The sequence below is a fragment of the Dromaius novaehollandiae genome, chromosome 2 (genome assembly GCF_036370855.1).
Source record: "Dromaius novaehollandiae isolate bDroNov1 chromosome 2, bDroNov1.hap1, whole genome shotgun sequence".
Lineage (NCBI taxonomy): Eukaryota > Metazoa > Chordata > Aves > Casuariiformes > Dromaiidae > Dromaius > Dromaius novaehollandiae.
In genome coordinates, this window is record NC_088099.1 from 98026377 (window position 1) to 98053301 (window position 26925).

General features: G+C 37.0%; 1 protein-coding gene across 8 annotated transcripts in view; it reads left to right on the forward strand.

Moving 5' to 3' along the window:
- The window catches only part of KIF13A (kinesin family member 13A), a 123388-nt gene that overhangs the window by 92466 nt on the left and 3997 nt on the right, over positions 1–26925 (forward strand). For 4 of the 8 annotated variants that reach the window (XM_064506982.1, XM_064506987.1, XM_064506986.1 and 1 more), the window contains 21 exons: positions 2451–2613; positions 3205–3345; positions 5021–5170; positions 5716–5880; positions 6418–6591; positions 7149–7300; positions 7425–7557; positions 7698–7844; positions 10090–10128; positions 11456–11555; positions 11647–11773; positions 12861–12916; positions 14124–14248; positions 15252–15428; positions 16387–16479; positions 17199–17351; positions 17813–17890; positions 18555–18602; positions 19041–19152; positions 20091–20242; positions 20786–20890. In XM_064506982.1, the coding sequence (XP_064363052.1) occupies positions 2451–2613; positions 3205–3345; positions 5021–5170; positions 5716–5880; positions 6418–6591; positions 7149–7300; positions 7425–7557; positions 7698–7844; positions 10090–10128; positions 11456–11555; positions 11647–11773; positions 12861–12916; positions 14124–14248; positions 15252–15428; positions 16387–16479; positions 17199–17351; positions 17813–17890; positions 18555–18602; positions 19041–19152; positions 20091–20242; positions 20786–20890 (2590 nt within the window). The remainder of the gene's footprint in view (positions 1–2450; positions 2614–3204; positions 3346–5020; positions 5171–5715; positions 5881–6417; positions 6592–7148; positions 7301–7424; positions 7558–7697; positions 7845–10089; positions 10129–11455; positions 11556–11646; positions 11774–12860; positions 12917–14123; positions 14249–15251; positions 15429–16386; positions 16480–17198; positions 17352–17812; positions 17891–18554; positions 18603–19040; positions 19153–20090; positions 20243–20785; positions 20891–26925) is intronic. The other 4 variants (XM_064506983.1, XM_064506985.1, XM_064506984.1 and 1 more) reach the window with 4 other exon arrangements.

A 26925-nucleotide genomic window follows, 5' to 3' on the forward strand; every position in this document is an offset into this window, starting at 1 on the left:
AGTGCTAATGGAGCTGAGGTCTTTTGGATCAGCCAGCAGAATGAATTCAAGTATCAAATGTAGGCACATGGTTGTGTCTGTCAAACCAGCTAGAACACATTACACAGCTTATTCAAGCTTTATGCTGACAGTAGAAGGACAGATGCTACCTGATCTGATATTAAAACCTGTGGACATAACGGTAACCCATCAAACTTTGAACAAATTTGATCTGTGGGAGGGAGTTTGTGCTGGAGCAAAGCTTTAGTTCATTTGGACTCAGCGTTTTACTTCAGGTGCTGCGAATCCCAGAGACTTACAATGACACCTTGTAAGTGTCAGATTGGAATTTTTTGCTGGTGTTTGGTAAACTATTGTTTCAGGAATTCACGTTCAGTGGCTTTGGTTGATGTCCTGATGGAGTTTGGTATATGTTTTGTGTTACAAGAATTAAAAAGTCCGATCTGAAACATTTTCCTTGCCAAGTTTCTGGAAGTGCACTGGCACAGCTCTATATGCAAAACCAGAACTAAAGTGTACAAAAGATAATGATTACTACCTATAAGAGTAGTTTGGTTGATCTACTATAACCACTCCTGTAGTCTTAAACCATCCCTTTCTCCACAATCTGGCTAAGAAAAAATTGGTGCTGAAGCATCCCCCAAAAGCTAACTAGATCCAGGTTTGCTGGATCACCAAGGGGACTGGATAGAGCTGAATGCCATGCCTCTGAGAGTACTTAAAGATAAAAGCTGTCTTTTTTTTCTCAAGCTAGGCAGCTGTCTAACAGCGGTTGCAGGTGTAATGCACCCTCAGCATAAAGCACTAGTTAGTAATTCTTGACTCTACCTTTATTTTCTGGGTGAATTAAAACTTATAGCTGTCTGTGCAATGTGTCAATCCTGTAGTCAAGAATTGCTCATTTAATCTCGATGCCCTGGATAACAGAAGCAAGAGGGACAGGGAAAGGAATTCTCCGTGTAACAGTAGGAGCAGATATGGAGGAGGTGGACTTAAAAATCTGCTGATAGCAGCAGCCATTTAAGATCTAACAAAACCCACCACTGTGGGTTAGGCCAGGTAAGGGAGAGATAGAAAGCTGCATGCTTTAGCATGCTGAAGGCACTAAAATTCAGAGCTGCTTGCTAATGTCACTAGTCAGCGCTTCCTGCATGACATTGCATGAGGGAACCGTCTGAGTGCAATTGCAGCTACCCAGGCTGTTCTTTGGGCTGTCTTGGAAAAAGATAGCCAGCCGCTCAAGAAGAATCCTTTCTGGGAGTAAAAGGCATGTTAACAGTTCTTCATGGTTTGTGCTATAAAGGCGTACAAAAGATATGAGCTTATCTGAATAAAGGCAAATTGGCAAACTTTACCCCTATTCATGGCAAGGCCCACAAGAGTTTAATTGTTCCTCCCAGCCTTGTGACTAATGTAGTGTATTTTGTAGAAATTAAAAGTACATGTGTACAATGTATTTCAGTAGGATTTTGCATAGGAAAGCTGAAAACCTGCATACAGGAGTGGCAGCCACTGAAAAATCTGAGATTTGATCACAAGGCTTACGCAGGAGAAAATGGGATACAGTAAATGCAGCTGGGATTCTAAAGAAAGGCAGAAAGGGGATTTTCCTGTCCATTTCCTCCAAGGATACTCACATGATACTTTAAAGGTAAACTAAAGATGCGGACCCTAGGTGGGAGCGTATCTTTGTATCACAGATGAAGGTACGGTATGTGTTGTAGCAGGTTTGCCAGGCTTTACATTAGAGCAGATTTGCTCAGACAAACTTTGGGAGCCTTGTTTGAATTTGTTGACTGCACAGAGTGCGCAAGTTATTAGCCTATACTCATTCATTTATTAGTTACAAGGTACACGTGGTATACAAAATATAAGTTGGTTGTGTGTTTTTTTGTTTTTTTGTTTTTTTTTATATACGTACACTTGAAATGGCTGAGTGTATGCAGGGAGTTTTGGGGCTCTGCAGCACTGCGAAGGCCTGCAGAGCCCCAGCTGTAATGTGAAGGTGTGGCCTGCAGTGACTGCAGGTGCCCGCATCACGATCTGAGGAAAACAGCTTTATCGAGATAAAGTATCACATGTAAGGACTGGTAGTTTCTGTGGAATGTGACTCCAGATTAAAGGGGAAGACAGCTGCAATGATTTCATGCCTTGAAAATTAGGAATATCCCTAGGGCTTTTAGCAAATTATCGTTGTAACAGCTCCCATAGTACTATGCCCTTTTATTTGGGCATTACTGCACTAGACTTCTCTCAACAGTAACATGTTTGTTAAATGTGATTAGTGCTTTTCAATAAAATTGTCTGACACTGTTTGCTAACATAGTGCTATACAGCATTTCTTCTTAAAGGTGTTTCAGAAAAGTCTTTGTTAGCCCCCCTCTATTTGCAACTTTCCAATAATAGAAATAGGTTTCTGTGTATTTTTCATGTTACCTACTGCACCACAGGGATGAATTGTTTCGACAGAGCCTGGCTAAACTTCGAGAACAGATAGTAAAGGCGAATACACTGGTGAGAGAAGCAAACTTCTTAGCAGAGGAAATGAGTAAACTAACTGATTATCAAGTAACACTTCAGATTCCTGCTGAAAATCTCAGTGCCAACAAAAAGGTAATAAGAACAATCAGTAGTGGAAAATGAAATAGTTTCATGTATGTATGCTACCTGGCTTTAATACTTCGAAAGTGAAGTTATAAGTAAAAATTAGGCTGTAGCATTAAGTATGGATCTTGCTGTTCTTTCAAATGTATGATAACCATATGTGCATGCAGTCTGTGAATAGACATTTGTGTTATGTTGCTCTAAAACCTAAGTATAATGCTCTATTTTAGTTATGCTCATGTTTGCAAAAATGACCAATTTTTGTTGTAGATCTCTACAATTTTTGTCTTGAGAGTTCTCAAGTTGTAGTGTTGCTGTAAATATAATATCAATTAAGATAGTATACTTGCCATAATTGATTTGAGTGAGACTATTGTTAATGTTAGTGTGTGAACAAAATCCGAGAAGGACAAAAACATCTGTTGGACCTTCAGAGAGTATAAGGTATGCCGTATTTGAGAACAGAGATAATACAGATGGCATGCAGAGGGAAGCTGTTTATATAGGAATGTAACTTGAGTGAAGGGTTAAGCTACTTATGAGCTTTTCCTGCAGTGATTATTATTATTATTATTTTTTTTTTTTTGGCCTCTGGTTTAGAGGGGTGCAATAGTAAGTGAGCCTGCTATTCAAGTGAGAAGAAAAGGAAAAGCTACTCAAGTGTGGACTATTGAGAAACTAGAGAACAAACTGATTGACATGAGAGACCTCTATCAAGAATGGAAGGAGAAAGTTCCTGAGGTATTAAATATATATTTTTTGAAAGATATTACAGATGAGGTTTGTTTTTTGTCTAACCCCTTTTAATATGTTGTACAGATGAAACAAAAGACTTCACATATGAAATGGTACGGTACTGTTCATAATTCTTTTTTCACCTCAGTACTAAACATTCAGAATGCCCATGCAGAGTAAAACACGGCTATGTTTGCTCCGCACTTGTATCCTCAAACATAGTTATGCTGATACTAGTAGTGACTCATAATACCAGCAAGAACATGTATTGACCTGACATGATGTAAGTGCCGTGCAGAGGCGCACTAGCTCTGAATGGAAGCAGGGAGCTGCATTAGAGGGCTTGTGTTGCTGTCAGTATCCAGGCTAGGTAGGCTGACTGGAGAGTGCTTGTGCCATTTGGACACCCTTAAGGAGCAGAAGGCATAGGCAGGGGTAGAACCTGGTGTTAAAGCGTGAAATAGCCTGTAACTTCATTTGTACATCCGTCAACATTAAAGCAGTGAAGGAATCAACTGAAGATGGATGGTTTTGACAGAGAAAGTGAAGTAATCTAAGTGGCATTTCCAGAGAATTTAAGTAACAGGCTAGCTGTTACAAATCTGCACAAGACTTGTGTCAAAAGCTTGTTTGTTTACTGGCAGGAGAGAGATGCAAGATTTGGTATGCCAGAATACATCCTGTAAATATCCAGGTAGCAATGCATGAGGAGTACATCTTGCTGTCTTGTGGCCGATACAAGTAATTTAGATGCTCTGTATCAAGAATCATTCTCAAATACGTTTGAACAGTCCTTGTGCCTGTGTTATATGCTTTGGGCAGGACGATGGAAATGTCTGAAATCATAACACAGGGGGACACATGGGACACCTTATTTGTGCCTATGGAAGGCAATGACAATTTTCCTGCTGACTTCAGTAAGAAATGATAGCACATCCTTGAGTTATATTAGTATGTCTTCCTGAGCCGGCATGATCATTTCTTTAGCACATGTAGTGCATAGTGCATGTGTTCTATGTGCTGCACAGAAATATGTAGGTCAGATGCGTATGTTTGAAGAGGAAGGAGGAGGAGAAGGGAAAGAGCTCATATAAGCAAGCACTGCACTGAGGAGTGCATATTGTACCAAGAATTTGCATGAATTATTTGTGGCTGTGTATGGGGTACTTGCATAGAAAAAGCTGCAGAGATGACCTTAGCTCTATGGGAGTTGTAGGAGCACTTGTAGGCTTAAGTAAGACTCATCCTGCACCTACTCTTTTGCCCTTTTAGTGGTACCCAGCAGCCAAACCAGCTATTCATCCTGAGAAAGTTTTGTTCGCTCCTTTTAAAATGAGTAAATAAAGCAAGGTGAACCTTCTTGAAATCGATGGCTATTTTGCTTGCTCAGGGTAAAATCTGATTTGTCTGGACACTATTGCAGAATGTAGGTCATGATATTACTATTTCCTGTTGTGAAGAAAGGATTGTGCAGTGTCTTATCTCAACAATTTTGTTTCAGATTGGTATGCCCCCAGTCTTTTTATACTTATAACAGAAAGAAACAGAAACATTTGTAGTGACTTCATTTTTGTGCCACGGTATTTTACTTGGTGGTTATTTGATTCCCTGTCCCTCCTCCTCTTCCCAGCCCCCCTGGAGCTTACAGTCTTTGAAATAACTCCTGTGCTTTTTAAAACAGGTAAGGAAGATCACTGGCAAAAGAGGTGATCCTTTTTATGAAGCACAAGAGAACCACAACTTGATTGGTGTAGCAAACGTTTTTTTGGAATGCCTTTTTTCTGATGTTAAGCTTCAGTATGCCGTGCCCATCATCAGCCAGCAGGGGGAGGTAAAACTAAATAGTGCCTTAATGCATCGTGTGTTGTGCCGGGAAAGATTTGCACCTATGTGGATGCTGCTGCTTTTTGCTGGAAGACTTGATGTGTGCTACTTTTTAAACAAAAAAGCGATGCTTATCATCTTGTTTCCCAGTGAATAAGTGTTTTGTGAAGTGATATGTATATTTTCTGTGTAATTGCTTAAAGTTGCTCAGCTACTAAAAGTGTAAAATAAAATTCCTAACAGCAATTCAAGTAACTAAGTAAAGTTAAGCATCTTAAGGTTTTGATGTATAGCTGTGGTCCTGAGTGCTTTTCCTGTTGTGTGTGAATCAAAAAGGTGAGTAGCTCTATATGCAAACAGTTTCTTCACATTCCATTCTTTTTTTCTTTTTTCTTTGCTTCGTTTTCTTCTTCACTTGGTGATTGTGAGCCAGACAGTTCTAACTGTTTGTGCTAGTTGCCTGTTTCTGCACACCACCTTGAGTTAGATATCTGCTATCTTAATGTCTTTAAAGCCTTTTTGCCTAGGTATTTAGTATTTGTCTCACCTTAGGTTGCAGGACGGCTGCACGTGGAAGTAATGCGAATCACTGGGTCTGTCCCAGAACGTGCAGTAGAAGGAGACGACTCATCTGAGAACTCTAGTGAGAGTGGGAGTCTGGAAGTCATGGACAGCAATGGAGAAATTATCCAAAGAGCAAAAAAGCTCTCCTGCAGGGTAAGTGAGAATGCAGAATGAAGTTACATAGATACAAAGTTGCAAACTGTTTTGTAGTTACAATCTAGTGTAAAATACTACCTTATGTAGGATGTTGCTTGCTTAAAGCTCTCTAAAGAGAAAAGAGAGACTTAAACTGGATCCAGTAGAGTCTAGCTCAGTCTAACTGGCTGTAGTGGCCACTGACTGAATTAATTCACTTAAGTTTCTAGTATATGTAGGTCGACATCATAAATACTGACATTGCAAGGACTACCCTCCTTGGCAAACACAGAAGAGGAAAGAGTTTTTCCATATATCTGCATCTTTTGTCCATGTGATCTTGAGTTTATTAATCTCTCCAAAGAAAACATGTATAATGTTGGGCATGTTAGATGCGTATAACTGTTTTCCTTGCATCTATGTTTCTTTAGAAACTTTAGAAAACAATTTTTTCTTGGCTATTCATACCTTTGGCTCAAATATTTAGTCTTTAAACACTTTACAACTGAAGAGGAAATAATTGTATTTCTGAGAGCATCTGTTTTATCTCCTCAGGTAAAAATAAAAGAAGCAACTGGACTGCCACCTAACCTTTCCAACTTTGTTTTCTGTCAGTATACATTTTGGGATCAATGTGTGTCAACAGTAGTGGCACCAGTGGTAGGTCCAGATGTGCCCTCACCTCAGAGCAAGGAAGCTCATTTTACAGTGACCTTCTCTCACTGTAAGGTAATTGTTTTTACTATTAAATACTCTTTATCAGGAGGATGGTATGTTTAAGAAAACCTGTTTAGCATTTGAGCCTTGTTTTCCTTGGGGGAAGAAAGAGAGAATCTAGTCATATAACTAATGACTTTCTACTATACTTTAAATGCAATAATATTTCACTTCATCACCTCTCCAAAATGCAGCGAAGTGGAAAAATTATCTTATAATAAGTGATCTTCTGAGTTCATCTCATCATGTCATCGTTCATGTCATCTTTAGTATGTATGGAAGCTATAGTTTTTGTAATGAGGTCTTATTATATACTTGTTTGGCAAGTTCAGTAACTCTAAAGAGAGTATTGGAGCTGTGACTTTTTTATGAAAATTTTCAAAGCGTGAAAACTTTAAATGCATAAGCAGGAGTTGCTGAGATGATTTGTTTTCACAGCTTGACTATAGTCAAGTCTTATGATCCAAACTGTATGGTTTTCCTGTGCTGGTAGTTTGCTGTTTGGCCTGTCAGATCAATTGAAGAGATCAGATTATTTCATTTGAGTGAATTTTTCACCTTGTTTCCAGGACTATGTGGTGAATGTCACAGAGGAGTTTTTGGAGTTCATTTCTGAAGGAGCTCTTGCTATAGAGGTGTGGGGTCACAGATGTACAGGCAATGGCAGCTCTGTTTGGGAAGTTGATTCTCTTCATGCTAAAACTCGGACACTGAGAGACAGGTATGAATAAATTACACAAAAGATGTTTCCATCAGCTTTCCAAAGGCTTTCTAATACTTGTGGTGCTAGCAGAAACTATACTGTGGTGCGACAAGCATTAGTTTCTGTGGGGATGTCTTTTTAGATGGAATGAAGTAACTCGACGAATAGAAATGTGGATTTCCATACAAGAACTGAATGAGATGGGGGAGTATACTGCAGTTGAACTCCATCAGGCAAAAGATGTAAACACAGGGGGCATTTTCCAGCTTAGGCAGGTATGTATCTTTCCCCTGTCATCTTATTCATGTTTAAATTAATTCCTAATTTTATTCTTATTTTCTCTCTCTTGCTCTTTTTTTTAATTTTATTTTTTTTTATTCCTCCTCCTTTCTTCTCCTCTTGATCACCTGTTCAGGGTCATTCTCGCAGAGTCCAGGTGATAGTGAAGCCCGTACAGCATTCAGGAACATTGCCTCTCATGGTAGAAGCAATTCTTTCAGTCTCTATAGGTGGCGTGACCGCCAGGTCAACTAAATTGCAAAGGGGCTTGGACAGCTACCAGGTAGGACAGTTACTTCTTCAGGCATTGTGGGGGTTTTTTTTGTTTTGTGTGTGGGTGTGACGTGTGGGATGGTTTTTTGTTGTTGGGTTTTTTTGGTTTTTTGTTGTTGGGTTTTTTTGGTTTTTGGGGTTTTTTTTTGGTTTTTGGGGTTTTTTTTTGGTTTTTGGGGTTTTTTTTTGGTTTTTGGGGTTTTTTTTTTGGTTTTTGGGGGTTTTTTTTGGTTTTTGGGGGTTTTTTTTGGTTTTTGGGGTTTTTTTTTGGTTTTTGGGGTTTTTTTTTGGTTTTTGGGGTTTTTTTTTGGTTTTTTGGGTTTTTTTTGGTTTTTTGGGGTTTTTTTGGTTTTTTGGGGTTTTTTTGGTTTTTTGGGGTTTTTTTGTTTTTTTGGGGGTTTTTGTTTTGTTTTTTTTTGTTTTTGTTTTTGGGGGGGTTTTGGGGGGGTTTTGGGGTTTTTTGTTTTTTGGGGGTTTTTTTGTTTGTTTTTTTGGTTTTTTGTTTTTTGTTTTTTTTTGGTTTTTTTGTTGTTTTTTTGGTTTTTTTTTGTTGTTTTTTTGTTGTTTTTTTTGTTGTTTTTTTTGTTGTTTTTTTGTTGTTTTTTTGTTGTTTTTTTTGTTGTTTTTTTGTTGGTTTTTTTGTTGGTTTTTTTGTTGGTTTTTTTGTTGGTTTTTTTGTTGTTTTTTTGTTGTTTTTTTTGTTGTTTTTTTGTTGTTTTTTTGTTGTTTTTTTGTTGTTTTTTTGTTGTTTTTTTGTTGTTTTTTTGTTGTTTTTTTGTTGTTTTTTTGTTGTTTTTTTGTTGTTTTTTTGTTGTTTTTTTGTTGTTTTTTTGTTGTTTTTTTGTTGTTTTTTTGTTGTTTTTTTGTTGTTTTTTTGTTGTTTTTTTGTTGTTTTTTTGTTGTTTTTTTGTTGTTTTTTGTTGTTTTTTGTTGTTTTTTTGTTGTTTTTTTGTTGTTTTTTGTTGTTTTTTTGTGTTTTTGTTGTTTTTTTTGTGTTTTTTTGTGTTTTTTTTGTGTTTTTTTGTTTTTTTGTTTTTTTTTGTTTTTTTTTGTTTTTTTTGTTTTTTTGTTTTTTTGTTTTTTTTGGTTTTTTTGTTTTTGTTTTTTTGTTTTTGTGTGGGTGTGGGTGTGTTTGTTTTTTGGGTTTTTTGGTTTTTTGGAGTTTTTTGGGTTTTTTGGGTTTTTTTTTTTTTTTTTTTTTTTTTTTTTTTTTTTTTTTTTTTTTTTACTGTTCTGCCCAACATAGTTCCAAAAGGGACCTTAGTTAGCACACTGGTACATGATACTGTTACCTTGCAGGTTTACATATGTCTGAGGATAATATGTATCATGTGAGCATATGGCGCTGAATCTGCTTCTTTTTTGCTTACTTGTAACTCAGTATATAACTGAGAAAGAACCAAGTGTGATATTTGGATCTATGCAAGGCAGTAGGAGTATGGAAGTGGTTGGGGGGGTGGTTTTGTGTTTTTTTTTTTTTTTTACTTCTGTGTGTAGAGGTGAAATTAATAGTAGATTTCTAGCTCAGTTAATTTTCCTGTGTTAAAAGGGATGCTGAAAGTTGAGGAGGAGAAAAATAGAAAAGAAAGTAGTTCAGTGGGTGGAGAAAACGTCTCATAGTGAGATACTGTTCATCTCTTCAAAAAGGGGCTGAGCTGTTACTTGATCAGTATCAGAAATGGTCATTGCTGAATGCCAAAGAGCTATTTAAGCTGGCAGAACAAGGTCTTGATAAGAATAAATGGCTTGAGGCTGATACTGGGCAAACTCATACTGGAAATAAAGCACCCTTTTAACAGCAGTGGCAAAGAACAAATGGAAACAGACCACCTAGGGCGGTGAGGAAATGACTGGGTGCATTTGTCAAAAGTTACATTCAGAACCTCAAGTAATTAGCCTAAATGCAGGTGAAACTATAAAATATAAAGGTTGGTGATATACTAGGTCAGTCCTTTTCTGGCACTATATTCTATATTATGTTTTATTTCTGAATGTATTCACAAATACTCCAGTCAGCTGAGATGCTATAGTCTATAACAAACAAAAATCTAATTCTACCTATTAAATAGAACTCTGGTGATTTGAATTTTGTAACTTTAGTTACAATTACAATATATTACAAATACAATACAGTTTATTTTACAATTTTCTGTGGCAGAAATGTTTATATACCAGTTTTGGGATATTTCTATGCGTTTCTGTTGAGAAAAATGCATGTTCTTTTGTGTTTTACAAAATCTATTTTCTCCTACCAGAAGGATGATGATGATGGTGGTGATATGGATAGTTACCAGGTATTGCTGCTGTTGCTGTCAATCCTATGGCATGGGGCACAGCTAATGCTAATAGCCAGCAACTTTCAAATGAATAAGCATACTGGAGCAAGCAGAAGCAGCTTTGAAATAGATTCTGTGCATTTCAGAGGCTACCTGGGCTATAAAACATTGCTATTTCAGTTTACCTTGTGACTTTATACTCTTGCAGTGTGCTCTTTTCTCTAGTACTCAGCAATCGGCTCTTCTAACTGGCTACATGAATTGCTATATGAATAAAAGCTTAGCAACTTCAATTTAGAATGAAAATAGTTTCCAGTAAATATCTTAGGAAAGAAAACTGCAGCTGCATGAATCTTTGCCAACCAAAATTTACAGCACAGGGGTTTGTTTTGTGTTTTCTGTTTTCCTAAATAAAATGTTTTAACCTTTTAAGTCGTACAGTTTTCTGAAATGCTAGTGGTGAGAGAGAGTGGAAGTTATGAGTGTGGGGAATTCACAAGTTCTGTGAAGCATTTTCCTATTTTAAGCTTCTCTAAAAGAAAACAAACCTTGAGCCTGACTTTCTATGTGATAAGTAAATATAGGACAGTCAAAATTTAAAAAGCGTAAAAGAAGAATCATTTAAAAGATGATAAAGGGGAGAAGAGGAAATACCTAAAAAAGAAAAACTCATTACAAAACCTCTATTTAGAAGTCTTATTTCAATTATAGGGCTTTACAGAAGTTAAATTGGTTGGGCAAAGATGTTGATATCCCTTAGGATAGTTTATTAGGTTTTACAGCAATCTCAAAAATGTCAGTTAGGTACTAACTTCTTGCGAGCTGTTTATGCGCTTCCTGACAAATCACAGAGAAGAACAAACTAGATTTTCCTGTGATACCACAAAGCATGATTGCATGATGGGTTTTGTTTGCATGAGAAATCTTTTAATTGCACTGATAGCAGCTGCTAGCTATGGAATTTTGTGCAGGTTTAAGGGAATACTGACCTGTCTAATCTTCAGGAGAACTTACGATCAACTGATACCTTTTTTTTTTTTCTCTTACTGTTAAAAAGTTTGATTGCCGCTTCTATGAGTAGTTAGCCTAGTCTAGTATATAATTCTATACAGCAACTGAGAAATAGTCACATTTTATTTTCCTCCTCTTGGAATTTGAGACTTGAAAGTAAATGAGCTCCCATTCATGGGTGATGAGCTACTTAATCAGTGTGCATGTTATTGGGGGAAAACTTTTCTGCATTGTGCAAGCTGTTCAAAAGCAATTCTGATGAAACTATCAGAGAATTCACCACCCTTTATTAGGCTGTGGTCAGTGTTAACTGTCCTTTCTCTTTCGGCATTAGGAAGAAGATTTAAACTGTGTGCGAGAAAGATGGTCTGATGCATTAATAAAGCGCAGAGAATACTTAGATGAACAGATTCAAAAGATCAGCAATAAACAAGGTTTGCAGTTCAAAAGCTTGGAATTTCTCTTATGAGTACTTTTTTCTTCTTAACACCAAAGATGTCATAAATATAATCTCTTTCACTGTAGAAAAATCAGAGGATGATATAGAACGAGAAGCCCGACTAGTAGAACAGTGGGTAGGGCTGACAGAAGAGAGGAATGCAGTGTTTGTCCCTGCACCAGGCAGTGGAATTCCTGGCGCCCCCGCAAACTGGTATGTTCAGAAAAAACATTGTAGTGGTTAGCTTCTTTTACATGAACATTGCAAACTACATGGTAAAAATCCGAGGATGTGTTTTACAGCTTTGCATGTTCTCCTGTGTTACTACAATTTACACTAAGCTGGCAGAAGACTAGAAAATCAGGTTTTGGTCTGAATATAAAGAAAGGTTTGCTTAATTAACGTATTATATAAACTTTCAAAGTTTGAAAATCACCTTTGAATTTAAGATAGTATTTTCCATTTTCTGCAGTTCTGAGAAAGTTGCTCTTTACTGTTTTAGGCCTTTCAACAAAAGAGCGACTCAGAAATGAATTAAAACACTTGATAATTTCATTGAAGTGGGGTGGGGAGGAAAAAGATTCTGATTCAAAAGGGTATGTTCTCTTCTGTTCCATTTAAATATCCAAGACATTTATCTTTAATTTCATTTAAATTTCTGTTTTAACTAAGATCATCAGAACTATGAAAAATGAAGAATGGAACACATTAAATTTGAGAAAGTGTGAACCAGAAATATAACTGTAATGGTGTGTACACTGGTGTCCCTGATAATATCTAATCTTGCTTCTTTAGTGGGGCAAATGGTTTAGTGATACTCTTTCCTCTCAAATTTCTGATTTTGTTTCCTTATCTGGCTGAAGTACTGTTGTCCAAATTGCTAAAAGTTTATGTATTGGTATAAAGACTGTCTTGCTAGTAGTAACATATCCACTTGTTTGAAAGTCTGCTAACCTTTATGTATAAGACAACTAAAATATATATTCTTATTTCACAATGTTATGTAAAAACAGTTAATTTGATGAGAAACTGAACAGGACATTGAAAATTGTCACCCTCATAGCAGCTGAAATGTGCTGTGCCATGTGAAATAAGTTTTAATAAAGCAGTACATATAGCTGTATGTGTAGATGTATAAAACATTGTCTATGCAATATGTGCATTAAAACTACCCTCCAAAATGTTGACAGCTTTAATCATTGGTTACAATCTATATGACCATTGCATGGAGATATGTTTGCCCAAATTAGCTTGAGTACATGTTTGCCTTCCTTGTTGATAGCAATTTGTTTTGTTTCAGGATTCCACCTGCAGGAATGGAAACGCATATACCTGTCCTCTTCCTTGACTTGAATGGTATGTTGTAATGGCAGATTAAGAACCTTAGTTAAATAACAAAATTTAGCTTGGATCAATAAACTGATAAATAGAGTGAATTTTAAGCTAGTGCAGTTCTGGCTATGGCACTGGCTGCTATGACTCTTAGAATGTTTTTTCTTCTGAATCTATATATTGGAATAATTAAGCACAATTACTTTAACATTTGGAGTAAAGAATTGGGGAATATATTAGTGCAGGGGTAGACTATGCAACAGAAAATAGCGTGAGAAAGCAAGTGTAATGAAATCTGTGTTTCATTAAAGCACTGATAGAAAATCTCCCAAGTGCTACAGCACTTCTTCCACTGAGATAGCTGCAGAGATTTAAACAGCTGGTTTAATGAAAAATGTATTAAGAGTATGATGAATATTTTGTTAGAGCATCTAAGCTGCCTTCTCCCTTTTAAGGCACTTAATTTTACGTGTGAGAGAACTATTGGGTTAAATTTTTAGGGCACAGATACACAGTAAATAACAAGAGACTAGTGTTAGGACGATATTTAAGGACTGTGTAGGAAGCAAGTTTGTAAGCATAAGCTTGGACATGAAGCAGAAGAGTATCCACAGGCTTTCTCACATCCAGCATTTCATAGGCCAATAGGCATGTTTAAATAGGCATCACATTAATGGTTGCTTTAGAATCTGCTTTTTGAAAATGATATACATTCTTCATATATGCTCACAAGAGATGTTTTTATTTGTTTGTTTTTATTATCAAAGGAGAGTTAGCAGACAGAAGGCCAAATAGGATATTTAAACAGATCCATGGATCATTGCACAGCTGTGGTTTTTTTCTGTGCTAAAAGCTTGATGTAGCCAGAAATGTTGTTCTTGTTTTAAGATTCCCTAATACATCAGAAGTGATTTAACTGAGAGATGAGCTAGTTAGGCTGACATGTGGAATTTTCTGGCTAGGTGAGTTAATTTTATGAATATCTATCCAGAGTTTTGTATTCTGTTCAGGTCACATGTGAGAATGAGTTCAGAGAGAGTCTTAGCCTAGTTTTCCTCGCTTGTTTTTGTATGCTGAAATCATCTTCAAAATATTGCATAGTAGTAAGATTAATCAGGATTAACTGTAGTATGAAATATGGATAGGACTTTATTACAACTTCGCCTCTATATGTTAATATCCTTTGGTGTAAACTATTTCATTCTTTTTCTTTGTACTTTCGTTTCATTAGCTGATGACCTCAGTGCCAATGAACAACTTATAGGACCCCACGCCTCAGGAGTTAACTCAATACTACCAAAGGAGCATGGGAGTCCATTCTTTTACCTACCGATCATAAAACACAGTGATGATGAGGTAAATTGTCAGCAAGCCTCCTTCTTGGCAGCTGTGACTTGCATTAAAGCTTTCTTCTTTTACTTTGTTTTCTACTTGTATGTATATTTAATCCTTATTTTTGTCTTACAAATATCATCTATATTTAGTGCTGCCTTTGTTTTCTGGCATATTTGTTTAAAATCTGAGAGAACGACTTGTTGGCCCTTCTGCGTTAATTCAAAGGTGACAGGTCTTAACTTTTTTCTGACAAAAGAGTAGTGCAGCAGCCTAACTCAAAAACCCTTTTTCTTATTCCCTCACCCCTTCATCATTCCTCTTCCAGGCTCTTTATTCTTCAGAGAAAAGTACTTCTTTTACTGTCCAAACTAGGCAAAGCTTAATGTTTAAATAAATCTTTTTTTTTCCTTTGTATCTCACAATTACTTTTTAAATAAAAAGCTTATGAATTGTTGGAAATGAATGGTTCTGAATACATTTTGGAATTACTTAACTTTCATCTTTTCCACTTCTACCAGTTCAGTTAAACCAATACTTAAGAGACTGTTTCCAGGATAAATGGGATGCTGAGGTTGGGGGCAGGGGACAGAGGAAGGAAAAAAATGTTCTGCAGGATGGGAAAGCATTTATTCTGCATAATCAAACACACATGGAAGTTTTCCTGTTGAATTTGATAAGCTTTTAATTTAGCTGCAAGAGGATTTGTATTCCTTTCCCTAGTGTTGCTTCTGCTTCCCGTCGGCCTCCAGCTGTGCAAAGACTTCCTTTCTGGGGCAGGGTTTGCACTTTGCAGGGATTATGCTCACCATTGCAATACACCAGATTTTAACACCTCTCTCATGCTGCTTCTGATAAATTCCTTACTGTGAATGGGAGGATTTGCTCCATTTTGTTCAGTGGTGTTTATTTTTCTTTCATTAAAGAATGGTTTTAGTTCATGTTAGGTTACTGTAAATTATACTTTTTGTTAGAGTAATTGAGTTTTTAATTTCCTTTTCTCTCCTCTACTGATTTTTCTGTGTAGGTCTCGGCCACTGCTGCTTGGGACTCCTCTGTCCATGATTCAGTGCACCTGAATAGGGTAACTCCTCAGAATGAGAGGATTTACTTAATAGTGAAGACCACTGTGCAGCTCAGTCATCCGGCTGCAATGGAACTGGTATTACGCAAAAGGATTGCAGCCAATATTTATAACAAGCAGGTAATAAGTTTATAATAATTTTGCATTGTTTGATATCTTTAATCTTATGAAAGTCTTTTCCTAGCTGCTTGCTTCATTTTGCTTAAGTTTAGTCTCTCCTATGCTTGTGAAAGATGAACAAAAAAATAGACTAGCATAGGTTGCAGTTCTATTATATCACTTCAAGCTGTCCGTTTTTCAGTCTAACTTGGTTCAGAGCTGTTCCTCTTCCTTTACAGTTTCAGAGTTTAGGCAATTAGATGCTTTCTGAAATCGTGCCCCTTTCCCTTTCCTAGATGATTGAGACCATGTTTCAAAATTGCTTCAGATTTTTTGCAGGAGAAAGAAAAAAAAGAAAAAAAGAAAGAAAGAAAGAAAAGTTGTTGTATTACTAAGCAATTTACTAAGCAATTGAATTCTATGCCTTTTTGCATTTGGTGTGTTTTCTTTTGCTAGTTTCATTTGTCTAAAATGTCTTATTAAATGAAAAATAAGTCTACAGTTAGTGATGTAAAGGCTCATTGACAGTGAAACAAATTAAACTTGTGGTTTATGTGAAAACCATTTACTATTCCAATTATAGTTAGAAATCAGAGTTATGCTTTGCTATAGTAAAAGGAATTTTTACTGCTGTTTAACATGTGGCTCCCAAAATGAGAAGTATGAGTATCAGACTTCTACAGCTGTGTTTTCTCAGTTTTTACAAGCTGTTTTACAGCTATTTTATAAGCATCAGTGCAAAAAAGTTGCTGTTTGGACTTGGTAGTGTTTTGTACTGAGCATGACTGTATAAAATACACAAGTTGCAACACTGTAAAGAATACTTAAACTGTCATTTGGGCTGAGAAACAACTTACTAAATTATTGTCCTGAGAAATGCACTTTTGTGGTAAAACAAATTTTTGCATTGCAGCCTTTTTCTTGGAGTGTCATAAATAACCATTGTTAATACAAGAATTCAAAATTACTTTGTTTCTAGAGTTTTACCCAGAGCCTGAAAAGGAGAATATCCTTGAAAAATATACATTATGCCTGTGGAGTGACCTATGAAATAGTATCCAATATCCCAAAGGTAAATTATACCTTATTTCTCTGGCAAATTCGCTGAAAGGATAGAATGACCTAATACAGTGGGAGATGCTGACTGGGAAGTGCATGTACAATGTTGCCAATGTGAGGAATCTTGCCAAAGTGTATGTGGTGAGATCCTGTAGTAGAGGTAATTTTGAAATTGTTTGAGTGTCTAAAAGTGGAATATAGAGGCTACTCTAAAGCATATATAGGTCAATGAAAATGGAATAGCTGGAAAAATTAGTTTGATGGCAATATAAATAGCTTTATATACAAGGCTTGTACAAATTTTAAACTTACTATAAAACTGATTTTAAAGGTAGACAAATTGGACAATTTGAAACATAAATAGGCTTGTCACCATGTACTTGTCACTTTTATATGTTAGTAATTACAACTTAAGCTCTAGGGAGATCACAGAGAATTTAAGATTTGGGAAGCAAGTCATTAGTTAATTCATAACACGGGAGGTTTCAGGTTATATTCTCGTTATTCTTAAAGGAGATTGACTACCATAAATGTACAAAGCTTATCCCAAGCTTGAGCTTTTCTTAGTTCAGCACCTTTTATACCTGTGTTGAAAAGTGTCTGCCCTGTGCAAGGATTATTGATTCAAATTATTTTCTGCATTTAGATGGTCTGAATAAATGAATTAACACATTAAAAAGGTTGAAAGTAGGCTTTAAAGTAAAGAGCTTAATAGTGCAACTTGTGATTTAGGCTACAGAAGAAATTGAGGATCGCGAGACCTTGGCGCTGATGGCCGCGAGGAGTGAGAATGAGGGGACATCTGATGGGGAGACTTACATGGAAAAATACACCCGTGGTGTCCTGCAGGTGGAGAACATCTTGAGCCTGGAACGACTAAGACAGGCAAGGAAAAAGCATTTAGTGCAACTTTTAAAATGGATTATTATAAATTGTAGAGATGTTTGATGCCTTTGTTTTAAAAATATTAAATGTAGTTTGTTTTTTTTGTTTGGGGTTTTGTTTTTTGAAAGAGAGAGAATGAACACAAACATTGGACAGCTAAATATAATTCTAAGTTACTGCTGTGAAATAGGTAAAGCCCAACACTGGTGGGTCTAGTAACTATAGCTAGTGGTAGTGTAATAGTGAGAACCTGAACAGGCAAGGGCCAAAGAATGTAAGATTTGTTGGCTGTGTGTGTAAATTAAGTTTTGTAAGTGTGTAAACCTTGTCTGCAAGTAGCTGTAATTGGCCGCATTGTGAAAAAAGCTTCTATCCTGCTTGACGAATCCTCATGAGGCTGACATTAAATTGTCCAGCTTTGATATGAGCACACCTTTTAGCGTGATCTTTTCTTTACATAGGCAGTCACAGTCAAAGAAGCACTGTCCACCAAGGCAAGAAACATCCGCAGGAGCATCAGCACGCCAAATGTCCACAATGTATGAACCGTTTTTTCTCTAATTTAGTGCTAATATGCTTTTTTCCCCCCTCTGTGTGTGTGTGTGTGTGTGTGTGTGTGTGTGTATGTACACACATGTACTGATGTAATACATAATTGTTACCATACAACACTTATATTCTGAGCTAGGACTAATACAACAAGTATGGAAATGCTGGTACAAATGGAAATGAGTTAGAGGGATCATTTAATAGAAACGCCTCCCTACAACTCTCCATCCTAAAAGAAAACAAAGTGGTTGGTGTGGGGGGTTGTGGGTGTCGGGAGGAGTTGGCGGGGTGGGAGCGTGTGTGTGTGTCTGTCTGTCTGTCTGTGGCAGGGAGGTGGTCTAAACTCTTCTCCTTTTAGAAGTAGTTTTGGAAGTAGCTTAGGATGCTGACTGCCCTAATCCAGAAAGCTTTTGCTTCAATTCTGAGAAGTCCTATTTTATTTTTTGCACAGTGTAAGGCGTAGTTTTCATTTTGTATGCATTTTGTGCATTCTCCTGTCACCCACTCAACGTGATTGTTGCTGTCCTTACAGTCTTATATGAAAACAGAACACCATGGTTGTTAGGACTAAATGATTACAGTGTCTTCACAAGGCTTTATATTTTATGAATAAAAACTAGGCATTTTCTCATTCTGCCTGCTGGTGTTTTGTAGGTATCCTGTAGCCGATTAGATCTTTCTGCCTGTGATGAAGACGATAAGGTAGGTAAATTTCAGTGTTCAGAAAAACAAGCAGCACGCGTTTTCAGGTTTTTCCCTTTAAAACAAGATGTATTTGAGATTTGAAAAAATAGAAAAAATTTTTTTAACTGTATGTTTACATAATTCACCTACTAAATGCTGCAATAATTATATAATATTTTGGATTAAGCCTCTTTTTGTCCTTTTCTGCTCTTCATGTTAGGATTGTCGAAACTGATAATTAAGAGGAAATGGGAAAGATACAAGAAAACTTAATATATTTCAGTGAAAAGCTTATTAGGTTCTAAATAATCCACCTACGTAAGACAAAACTGTCTTGAAGTCAATAACTTGAAATTCCTTAGTTGTTTAAAAAACAAAAAGCCATGTCTGCATTTGTCTATTAATTTCTCTGTTTGCCTGTATTGGTGTGTACATTTATGTATTTTTGTTTCTTAGGGATGGTCTGAAAGTCACCTAGATATATCTGACTGTTCTTCCAGTTATCAAGATGTATCATGCTATGGTACTTTACCCAGGGAGTCCCCTCGCAAGAACAAAGATGGCAGTGGTGAGACTGTCCAGTACATATGTGATGACAATTTTTTTTTAATTGCTGCTAGGATGAAAAGTACATTCCTGCAACATTAAACTGAAAATTAAATTCTTAGTGCTTTTTTCCTATTAAATCTATTATCCAGCTTCTTGCTTTAGCAGCTGAACTTAATCTGGAAACAGATGGAAAAGGAGAAATGCATAAAGACATGCAGGAAAGAATAGGAAATTGGAGGTGTGAAAAAAACAAGACAAAGAAAAATAAGCTAGGTGTGAAAGAAAGCAGCAGAAATAAAAATAAAGGAAGTGCTATTAGCTTGCAAATTTGAAAATTAAGATGCTTTTATCAAAGGGGGAAGGATCCTTTTACGTGTCCCTTGCATGATTTGGGTATTTGGTCTTCCACATCAGTGCATCACAGGTGGTTTATTTGCTTTAGGTCAAATTGTAGCAAGGTCTTCCTGAGCAGGCAACATAGGTAGAGAAGCACTGAAGAAACAAAGTGGGATTAAGAGTTTATTCTTTGCTTTCTTGCCTGTTATTTTCCTTTTGATCACACTGATCATGCGTGATTGCCAGCTTGATTCCAGTGCAGCAGGAATTGGAGCTCGGGCAAAGGAGGCAAACAGCTGTCAGATCTGATTTCAAGGATGTTTCCTGTTATTTTTATGACTCATATGAAAAGGAGAAATAGTGGAGCCTCAGAACAGAGGAGGCAGATATTGCTGTTCTCTGCTTTCCTTCTATTTCCAGACTCCTCAAAGGGACATAATCTCCTTTCATAGAGCTCTGCACTATCTGATCCTTGGGCAGTGGCTGAATACTACAATATTGCCTGGCTTTCCATAGCTGTCTACCTTACAAATGCATGGCTTGACCTTCCATCATTTTAGATTATTCTCTTGCAGTCAAGATGTGAAGAATTGACATAAGCTGTGTTTGTTTTCTTCCTAGGTGTTGTATCAGAGAATTCCCACGCTTTAATGGTCAGTCCCTTTAAAGCGTTTTCTCCTCAGCCACCAAAGTTTTTCAAACCTTTAATGCCAGTGAAAGAGGAACATAAAAGAAAGACCCCACTTGAAAGCCGACCTCTGCTTAGTCAAGAGGTAACTTTTGCGAACAGCCTTGTTTTTATGGACATAGAGTTATTTTGTATACTTGGAAAATTGTTTGCAGCATGCATCTTTTGCAAGAAGATCTTATGATTCTCTGATTAAAATTAATCAGGTTGTGCTTTCTATATGGGTTTGGGGATCTTTTATTTTTATTTTTTGTTTACCTGAAACATTGGGTTTGTTTCACTTCTTTGTAAGTATTTTTCTGTACGGGGTACTTGTGTTCTATTTTAAAGTAACAGTAATTTGCATTTTTCTTCAACAAGATGCTGGTGTTTTTTCATAGATAAAAAGTAATTCTGTCAAACGGTGTTCTAGGGTGGTTACAATTCTGACCTTTATTCCTCAACCTAAAACACTGTTGAGAGCAGTGCATGAGTTTCTCTAGCTATTAACTCGAATTTTTGTATAACTAGCATGTCTGTTTCACTTTCAAGATGTCTTAATGCTTTCTAACCTGCATGCATTTAATGTTGTGCTCAGTGGGTCAGCGTTGTGTTTTGTGTGATGTGTTGTGTGTCTTAAACTTTGCAGAGCATGCCTTCATCTCAGGTACGTTGCGCTGGCTGTGTTGTGCCTTCAGGAAGTAATGCCAGCAGCATGCCAGTAGAAAGCAATAGCATTCATGAGGAAAAGATTGTAAGTTTTGTACGGGTTTCTGTCATAAGGCCTGGTGGTGGGCTTAGGGCCGTTTGGTGGTGGGTTTAACGCAATTATGCTACTGTAGCAGGGCAAAAGGGGTTATGTGCACATAATCACTTGCAATGGTAACTAATGGTTATAATGAACAGTTGTTTACCTGGCTTGTGAATGCAGTCTGTAATTTGAAATAACTCAGTTGATTTTTTTTAATTATTCATGTGTGATTTTTCTTGCAGGGAGGGTGGGAGAGGGGAGGCTTTAACTTTTACAGTGCACAAATGATCAAGTAAAGGGTGGGTCAGTGAATCATGTTGCTGTCACTCTAATATACCTGTGTATACTACCCAGATTTTATGACTATACCCCAGAGTAAATGGAATGATCCCACTTGGTGTAAGTAACCATGCATTTAGGTATGGGTACACTAGAAAAGCTTCTAGTTGGCTGATGTGGAAGTAATACGACTAAAATGAGATCGTAGCTCTTTATTAACATGTAGCCTGTCTTCCTCATAATTCAGGTGGTGCATTTAGGTGGAGGGTTTTTATTTTGCTATTCGCTTGTCAAATCCTTTCATCATTGCTGCTTCAACGAAAAGTGTATCATTTCTGCTGTGTGAAAGATTCATTTTTAGGGCTGCGAAACTTGTCTGTAAATATTTGCTTTAATCGGAGCTTTAGACTTCAAATTTGGAACCTTGAAATCATTTCTCTCAAGTATTGCAGGCCTCTTATCACACAAAGTGCCAGTGATGGATTCTTCCTATTCAACACTTTCATTCTGGCCATATAGCCAAACAATTAAAAAGATCTATTCTCGTTATTTCTATTGCCGTTTTGTAGATGCTAGCGAAGTATCCTGAGTGTTTACAGTTGAAGCTTGGCTTCTGTCTAGATAGCAGCTGTTTTATGCTCCATCATGTTACTTTTCCATAGCATAGTGTGAGTCAGCGTGTCAACTGAGTCACTGGTACAAATAGCATGAAGGGATTTTGAAGGCAAAATCTTTTAGGTGGTTGAAAGACAGTCTGCAGAAACTAAACTGTAACAAAAATTTCCATAGCAACTTCAGAGCAATTTTGCTGTCGTGAGTAAAAACAGGGTCCCAAGCCATGCATGCCTGGCATTAACATAGCTATTTGCCTGTGCTGTTTTCCAAAGATAAGCAGAAGATTTCAGAGCTGGAAAAGGGCAATACCCCGCACCAGGCCTTCCCAGTTAGACTGAGACTAATTCACTGAACACTTTAAAAGAGCAGTAGCCAATAGGGCCCTGAAAAGAGCCATTCATATTATTCTTAGCTGTTTGCTCCTATCCTTGCACTGACTTCTCCCTTGCCTCAGCATAGCTTTTTGTTTGATAATGAGCCAGATCAAGGGAACTGCTCTGTCCAGCTGAAAAATACTGTTTTGGAGTTATTTTTCAGTTGGATCCGTTCCTTTGTCTGATCACCTTGTAGACACTTGAGCAGGCACAGGGGAGGCAGGCAAGAATGAGCAGCCTCCGTGGGGAGGAGACTCAAGACTGCTGCTTTGTGTAGCAGTGCCAGTTTACGGTGGTATAGGGTTTATGAAATGATGATTTCTGTTTTTTATGGCCTGGAAAGGAAGCCTTTGTTAGATGCAGACATTGCAGGCTCCTCTGTTTTTCAGAGCTGGAGCAAGTGTATATTTTAACCAGGCTGGAGTATCTATTGGCTATATTTTTGGCTGAATAGTGCTTTCTGAATGATTTCAGATGTCCCTGCCCGATTCACAATGCAGCTTTCACATTGTTAATCAATACTCTGAGTGATCGCTCCAAGGCACAGAGCCTCTTACTCCAAGTGAATTATTGGATGATTGATGTAGCTTCAGGTGGTGATGCTCGCTTGCATTTTTTAGATTGTGCAGCACGTTAAAAAATCCATTAGAAATAACAGTGACTAAACAGACAGAAAGCTAGTAAACTCAACTAGGTTCATGTTCCACATCTAAACAGGCATGAGTGTGATGTTTGGCCTTTTTCTCATGTTTATCTGGAATGTGTTCTTCAATGTTCACAATACAGCTGTGAAAGGAAAAAAAAAATAGAACTGAAGCTATTAACAAAAATGTTTATCTTTGCTTGGCCTGAAATATAGCAGTCATCCTAAAATTTCAGACGTTGCTTCCATGTGTGCTGAATATTACAAGTATTTCAAAACAGAAGCTTGACATAGTGGCATGCTCTGTAATATGCAAGTACAGTGAAATATGTTAAGGTTAGAATACATGTTCTCACACGGCGTGTATTTGAATTCTGCCTGTAAGTAACATGTCTAATTTTTTTTGTCCAAGAGGAAATTCTTATAGCTTAATGCTGTGAAAATGGAAGCACCTGTGGTGCAACTGCTGAATCAGTAGCACTCATTTAAAGTGAGTAGAACAGGAACTAGCATCTTTGAGGTTACTTGAGAGCTGCAATACAGGGATCTGAAGACTCAGATGATTTAATTTCTCTGTTAACTACAAAGAACACGTTTGTTACAAAGCAGATATACGAAAGGCTCTCTGTGTTGTAGTTGTTGCTTACCTAGCTTGTGTTATTGCTAAATCTTGGCTTGCTGTCTTCTCTCCTTGGTTCTTGCTGTCATGTTCTTCCTGTTATCAGTTGTCTGTTCTTTTTCATTATAGTCTTTCCATTACTTCCCAGGGAAGTGGCTGCAGCTTCTTTACCAGTTCTTCAAGGATTTTATTCTTTGGTTCTTCCAAGGGCCTGAGCAGTACAGGAGAGCTTTCTGCTTTTTTTTCCTCCTTTTATATCCATAAGATTTAGAAGAACCCTGAAATGGCTTTATTTCTGCACTTTCCCTATCAGGAAACTCAAGAGGAGCTTTGAAAGGAAATATAGCCTGTCCCCATAGTAGCAGCTTTTTTTTTTTTTTTTTTTTTTTGCTCTCATCACCTCCCATTTGCTGCGTTCCTCACGACCCATGTTCTGAGTAATAAGGCTGCATCTCTGCACCTTACCTTTTATAATCATAATGACAGATATGCTGAAACCATGCACAGCTGTCCCTGTGGCTACCCGTTAGACTTTTCCTAACCAAGTTGCCAATGGTCTGCATGTCTGCAGAACCTTTTATCAGTTACAGAGACTCTTACTCAAATAAACAGGACCCCTGTTCAGAGTTAATCCTCAGACTATTTTCAGTAAAATGAGGAATCTTGCAGTGTTCTAAGGAGGAACGAGGAACTGTTTGTTATAAAAATGCCTTTAGTTTCAAGTGGATGTTTAACTAGGATCCACTAGAAATATTTCCTTTGCAAAATGCTTATCGATTTGGAGTTCACTAAATATCTTAAGAATCCCATTATATTTGATAAATGAACAGTGGACTTCTGAAAGCATTTTGAAAATAACCTTTATTTCAAAGTTTTGGGTCTGTGCAGAAAGTTAAGTAAAGGTGAAAGGGAAGCAATAAGCAGAATAATTGAAAAACAAAGAGATGAGCAGTAGGTACACAAGAGAAATGCTTTTTATAGTGCTTTAGTGCCTTGGAAGAGGATATTCGTAGTCCCAATAAAGTGGATATGAATTTTTCCCTTTACTTTTAAAGAGACTAGCATTGTTTTCAGATCTCAAGAACAAGGTTTTTAATAATATAAATCATTTTCAATAGTGTTATGCGAGACGTCATAACCTTATCACTTCTCTCCAGAGACGTGAATCACTTCAAAATAAACCCTTCATCCAAACAACTCTGAAACTGAGTTGTAAAAAGTAGTAGGCAAAGGATGCCAAGCCTGCATGTGAGCAAATACTAATAATCTGAAATCTGGTTGGATTTGTCAGATATACTTGGACAAGTAGAGTCATCTTGTTCAGACGCTGGTTGCTGTGCTAACAAAAATCCAAAATGACTGGCAGTGCTGATTCAGCTTCAGAGGCAGTTCTGTATGGGTAATGTGACTGAGGTTTTTATCAATTATGAGTTTTCTGCATAGACTGAAAGCTGTAAGAATGAGAACAAACCTTTGTTGCAGAAAAGGGTCATAGTGAGCAATGATCACCTCAAAGAATAAAACAAAATGAGATTATTTAGAGAGTCTTTACAGTTCTTATTTAAGAAAAGCAGCAAACTTCTGGTTATGACAGAAATCTTGTCACATAAGCATGTATTTCCTAATATACAACTATGAGTGTATTTTAGATAACATTATTATGACATAAGCAAACTGAATAAACTCATTTGCTCCATATGTATCTGAAGCTTTGTTTTACAAAGCTGTTTGAACAGAGAAGAGGTAGTCATACGCACTACATTTGCAAAGATTAGATTGAGTGCTATATAAATATCTAGATATGGTTGTCTTACAAAAATTTAGATTTTTTGGAGTTTTCAGAAAATATCATAAAACATAGAAGTGAAAATTGAAGAGAAGTTGGTACCTTAACTGAAAGAGCCCTGTAGAGTGGATTTTCTTCCTGTATGTCATAAGGCAAATCACTCTAGGTGTCTCTGTCATCTTTTTCCTCATCTGTAAAATATTTTAAGTATTTACCTAACTTAAGGAACATTGAGAAGCGTTGTTACAGGCAGTGGAGCATTTGGATTCAGAAGCGCAAACAACACTGAGAAAAGTCAATTGGTAAATAATGCAGCTTTAAAGAGGTAGGGCATGGTCCAGTGTCTCTCCTTTGATAAACTTTCAGATGGAGGATAGATGAGTTCAGCAAGCCAATTGCAAGCAGCTGTTGCAGGCCTAATGCAGACTGAAACAACTTCAGAAAGTACCCCCAGGATATCTGCTAAATAATAACTTAACTTTGGCTCATCTTTAATTGGATGCTCAAAGCAAAATTATAGCTAGAGGTAATGTCTTGCTTGTGGGTCTGAAAGCTTTTCTAGTTTCTCCAGTAAAGCCAGTTGGTCTAATAAAGAAGTATTGCCTTTACCTGCAAACTTGGTCCTACTTATTTAACTTGATCCTTAGATCATCACAGACGTACCAAAATACCATGACTGAAATGGTGTAAGATAAGAGCTGAAGTCTGTGTTTAAAACAAAAACAAAAAACACCCAAGTACAGACAACCATTTATATGCATCTGCTCTAGCATTAGACCATTAAGTGACTTGTAGTACAAAAGAGCACATACTGTGTAAGCATTATGTTGTATCGTTCAAGAGAATAGTAGGTTATTGTAGAGATTAGTGTTAGGCACTGAAAGAATGCAAGTATCTTGGGTACTACAAAGTATGTGAAACTTTTTCAAGAGGATGTTTATCCTAAGTTTCATCTGTTGGTTCTCAAAATATGTTGTCAACTGGTTAAATGCTATGCTTTTCCTTTCTCGGTGATGATTCATGGTAGGTTTCTGAAAGCATGGAACTACTTTAGTTACCGTACAGATCTGCCTCTGGAACTTGTATTGATCAGTGTGTGAAATCCATGGTGCAGATACAGGGATAGAGAAATATTAGGCACTTGAGCTCCTCTAGACTAAAAGTTCTTGAATAGTTTTTATTTTTCTGAAAATATTTTTCTTTCTATTGGGAATTTACTTTAATGAAGCATTTTTAAAAATACATAATGGGAAAAATGAGATGCTTGAAAGCATTCATGTGGAGTCTTGCTTGCTGTCTTTTGTGTGGGCAGGGGGTACCACGTTGCTGGGAGATTTCTCAGATGCATCTTGACAAGCTGAAATCCTCAGCCCTTTGTTCTCAGCTCGAGATAGTGGTCTGTGGAAGCCGTATTCGTGGTCTTGTCACATTGCATCACCGCTATTTATCAAAATGAAATTCAGGAGATCAGGGAACTAACTCCCAGTTCTCTGGGATTAACTAGTACCTTGCAAAATCCTCATTTGTTTCCCTCCAAACATGTACGCGTATGCACACAAATGCTTCTTTACAGATTCTCTGTAATATCTTATTCTTTCGCCTTTATTTTCAAATACTGTGAACGTGTTCAGGTGTGATAGCAAAACAATGACAAGGGGTAAGCAAAGCTATTTAGCCTCATTGCTATCAGATTAATAGAAAATCCCATTATGCAAGCTGCTT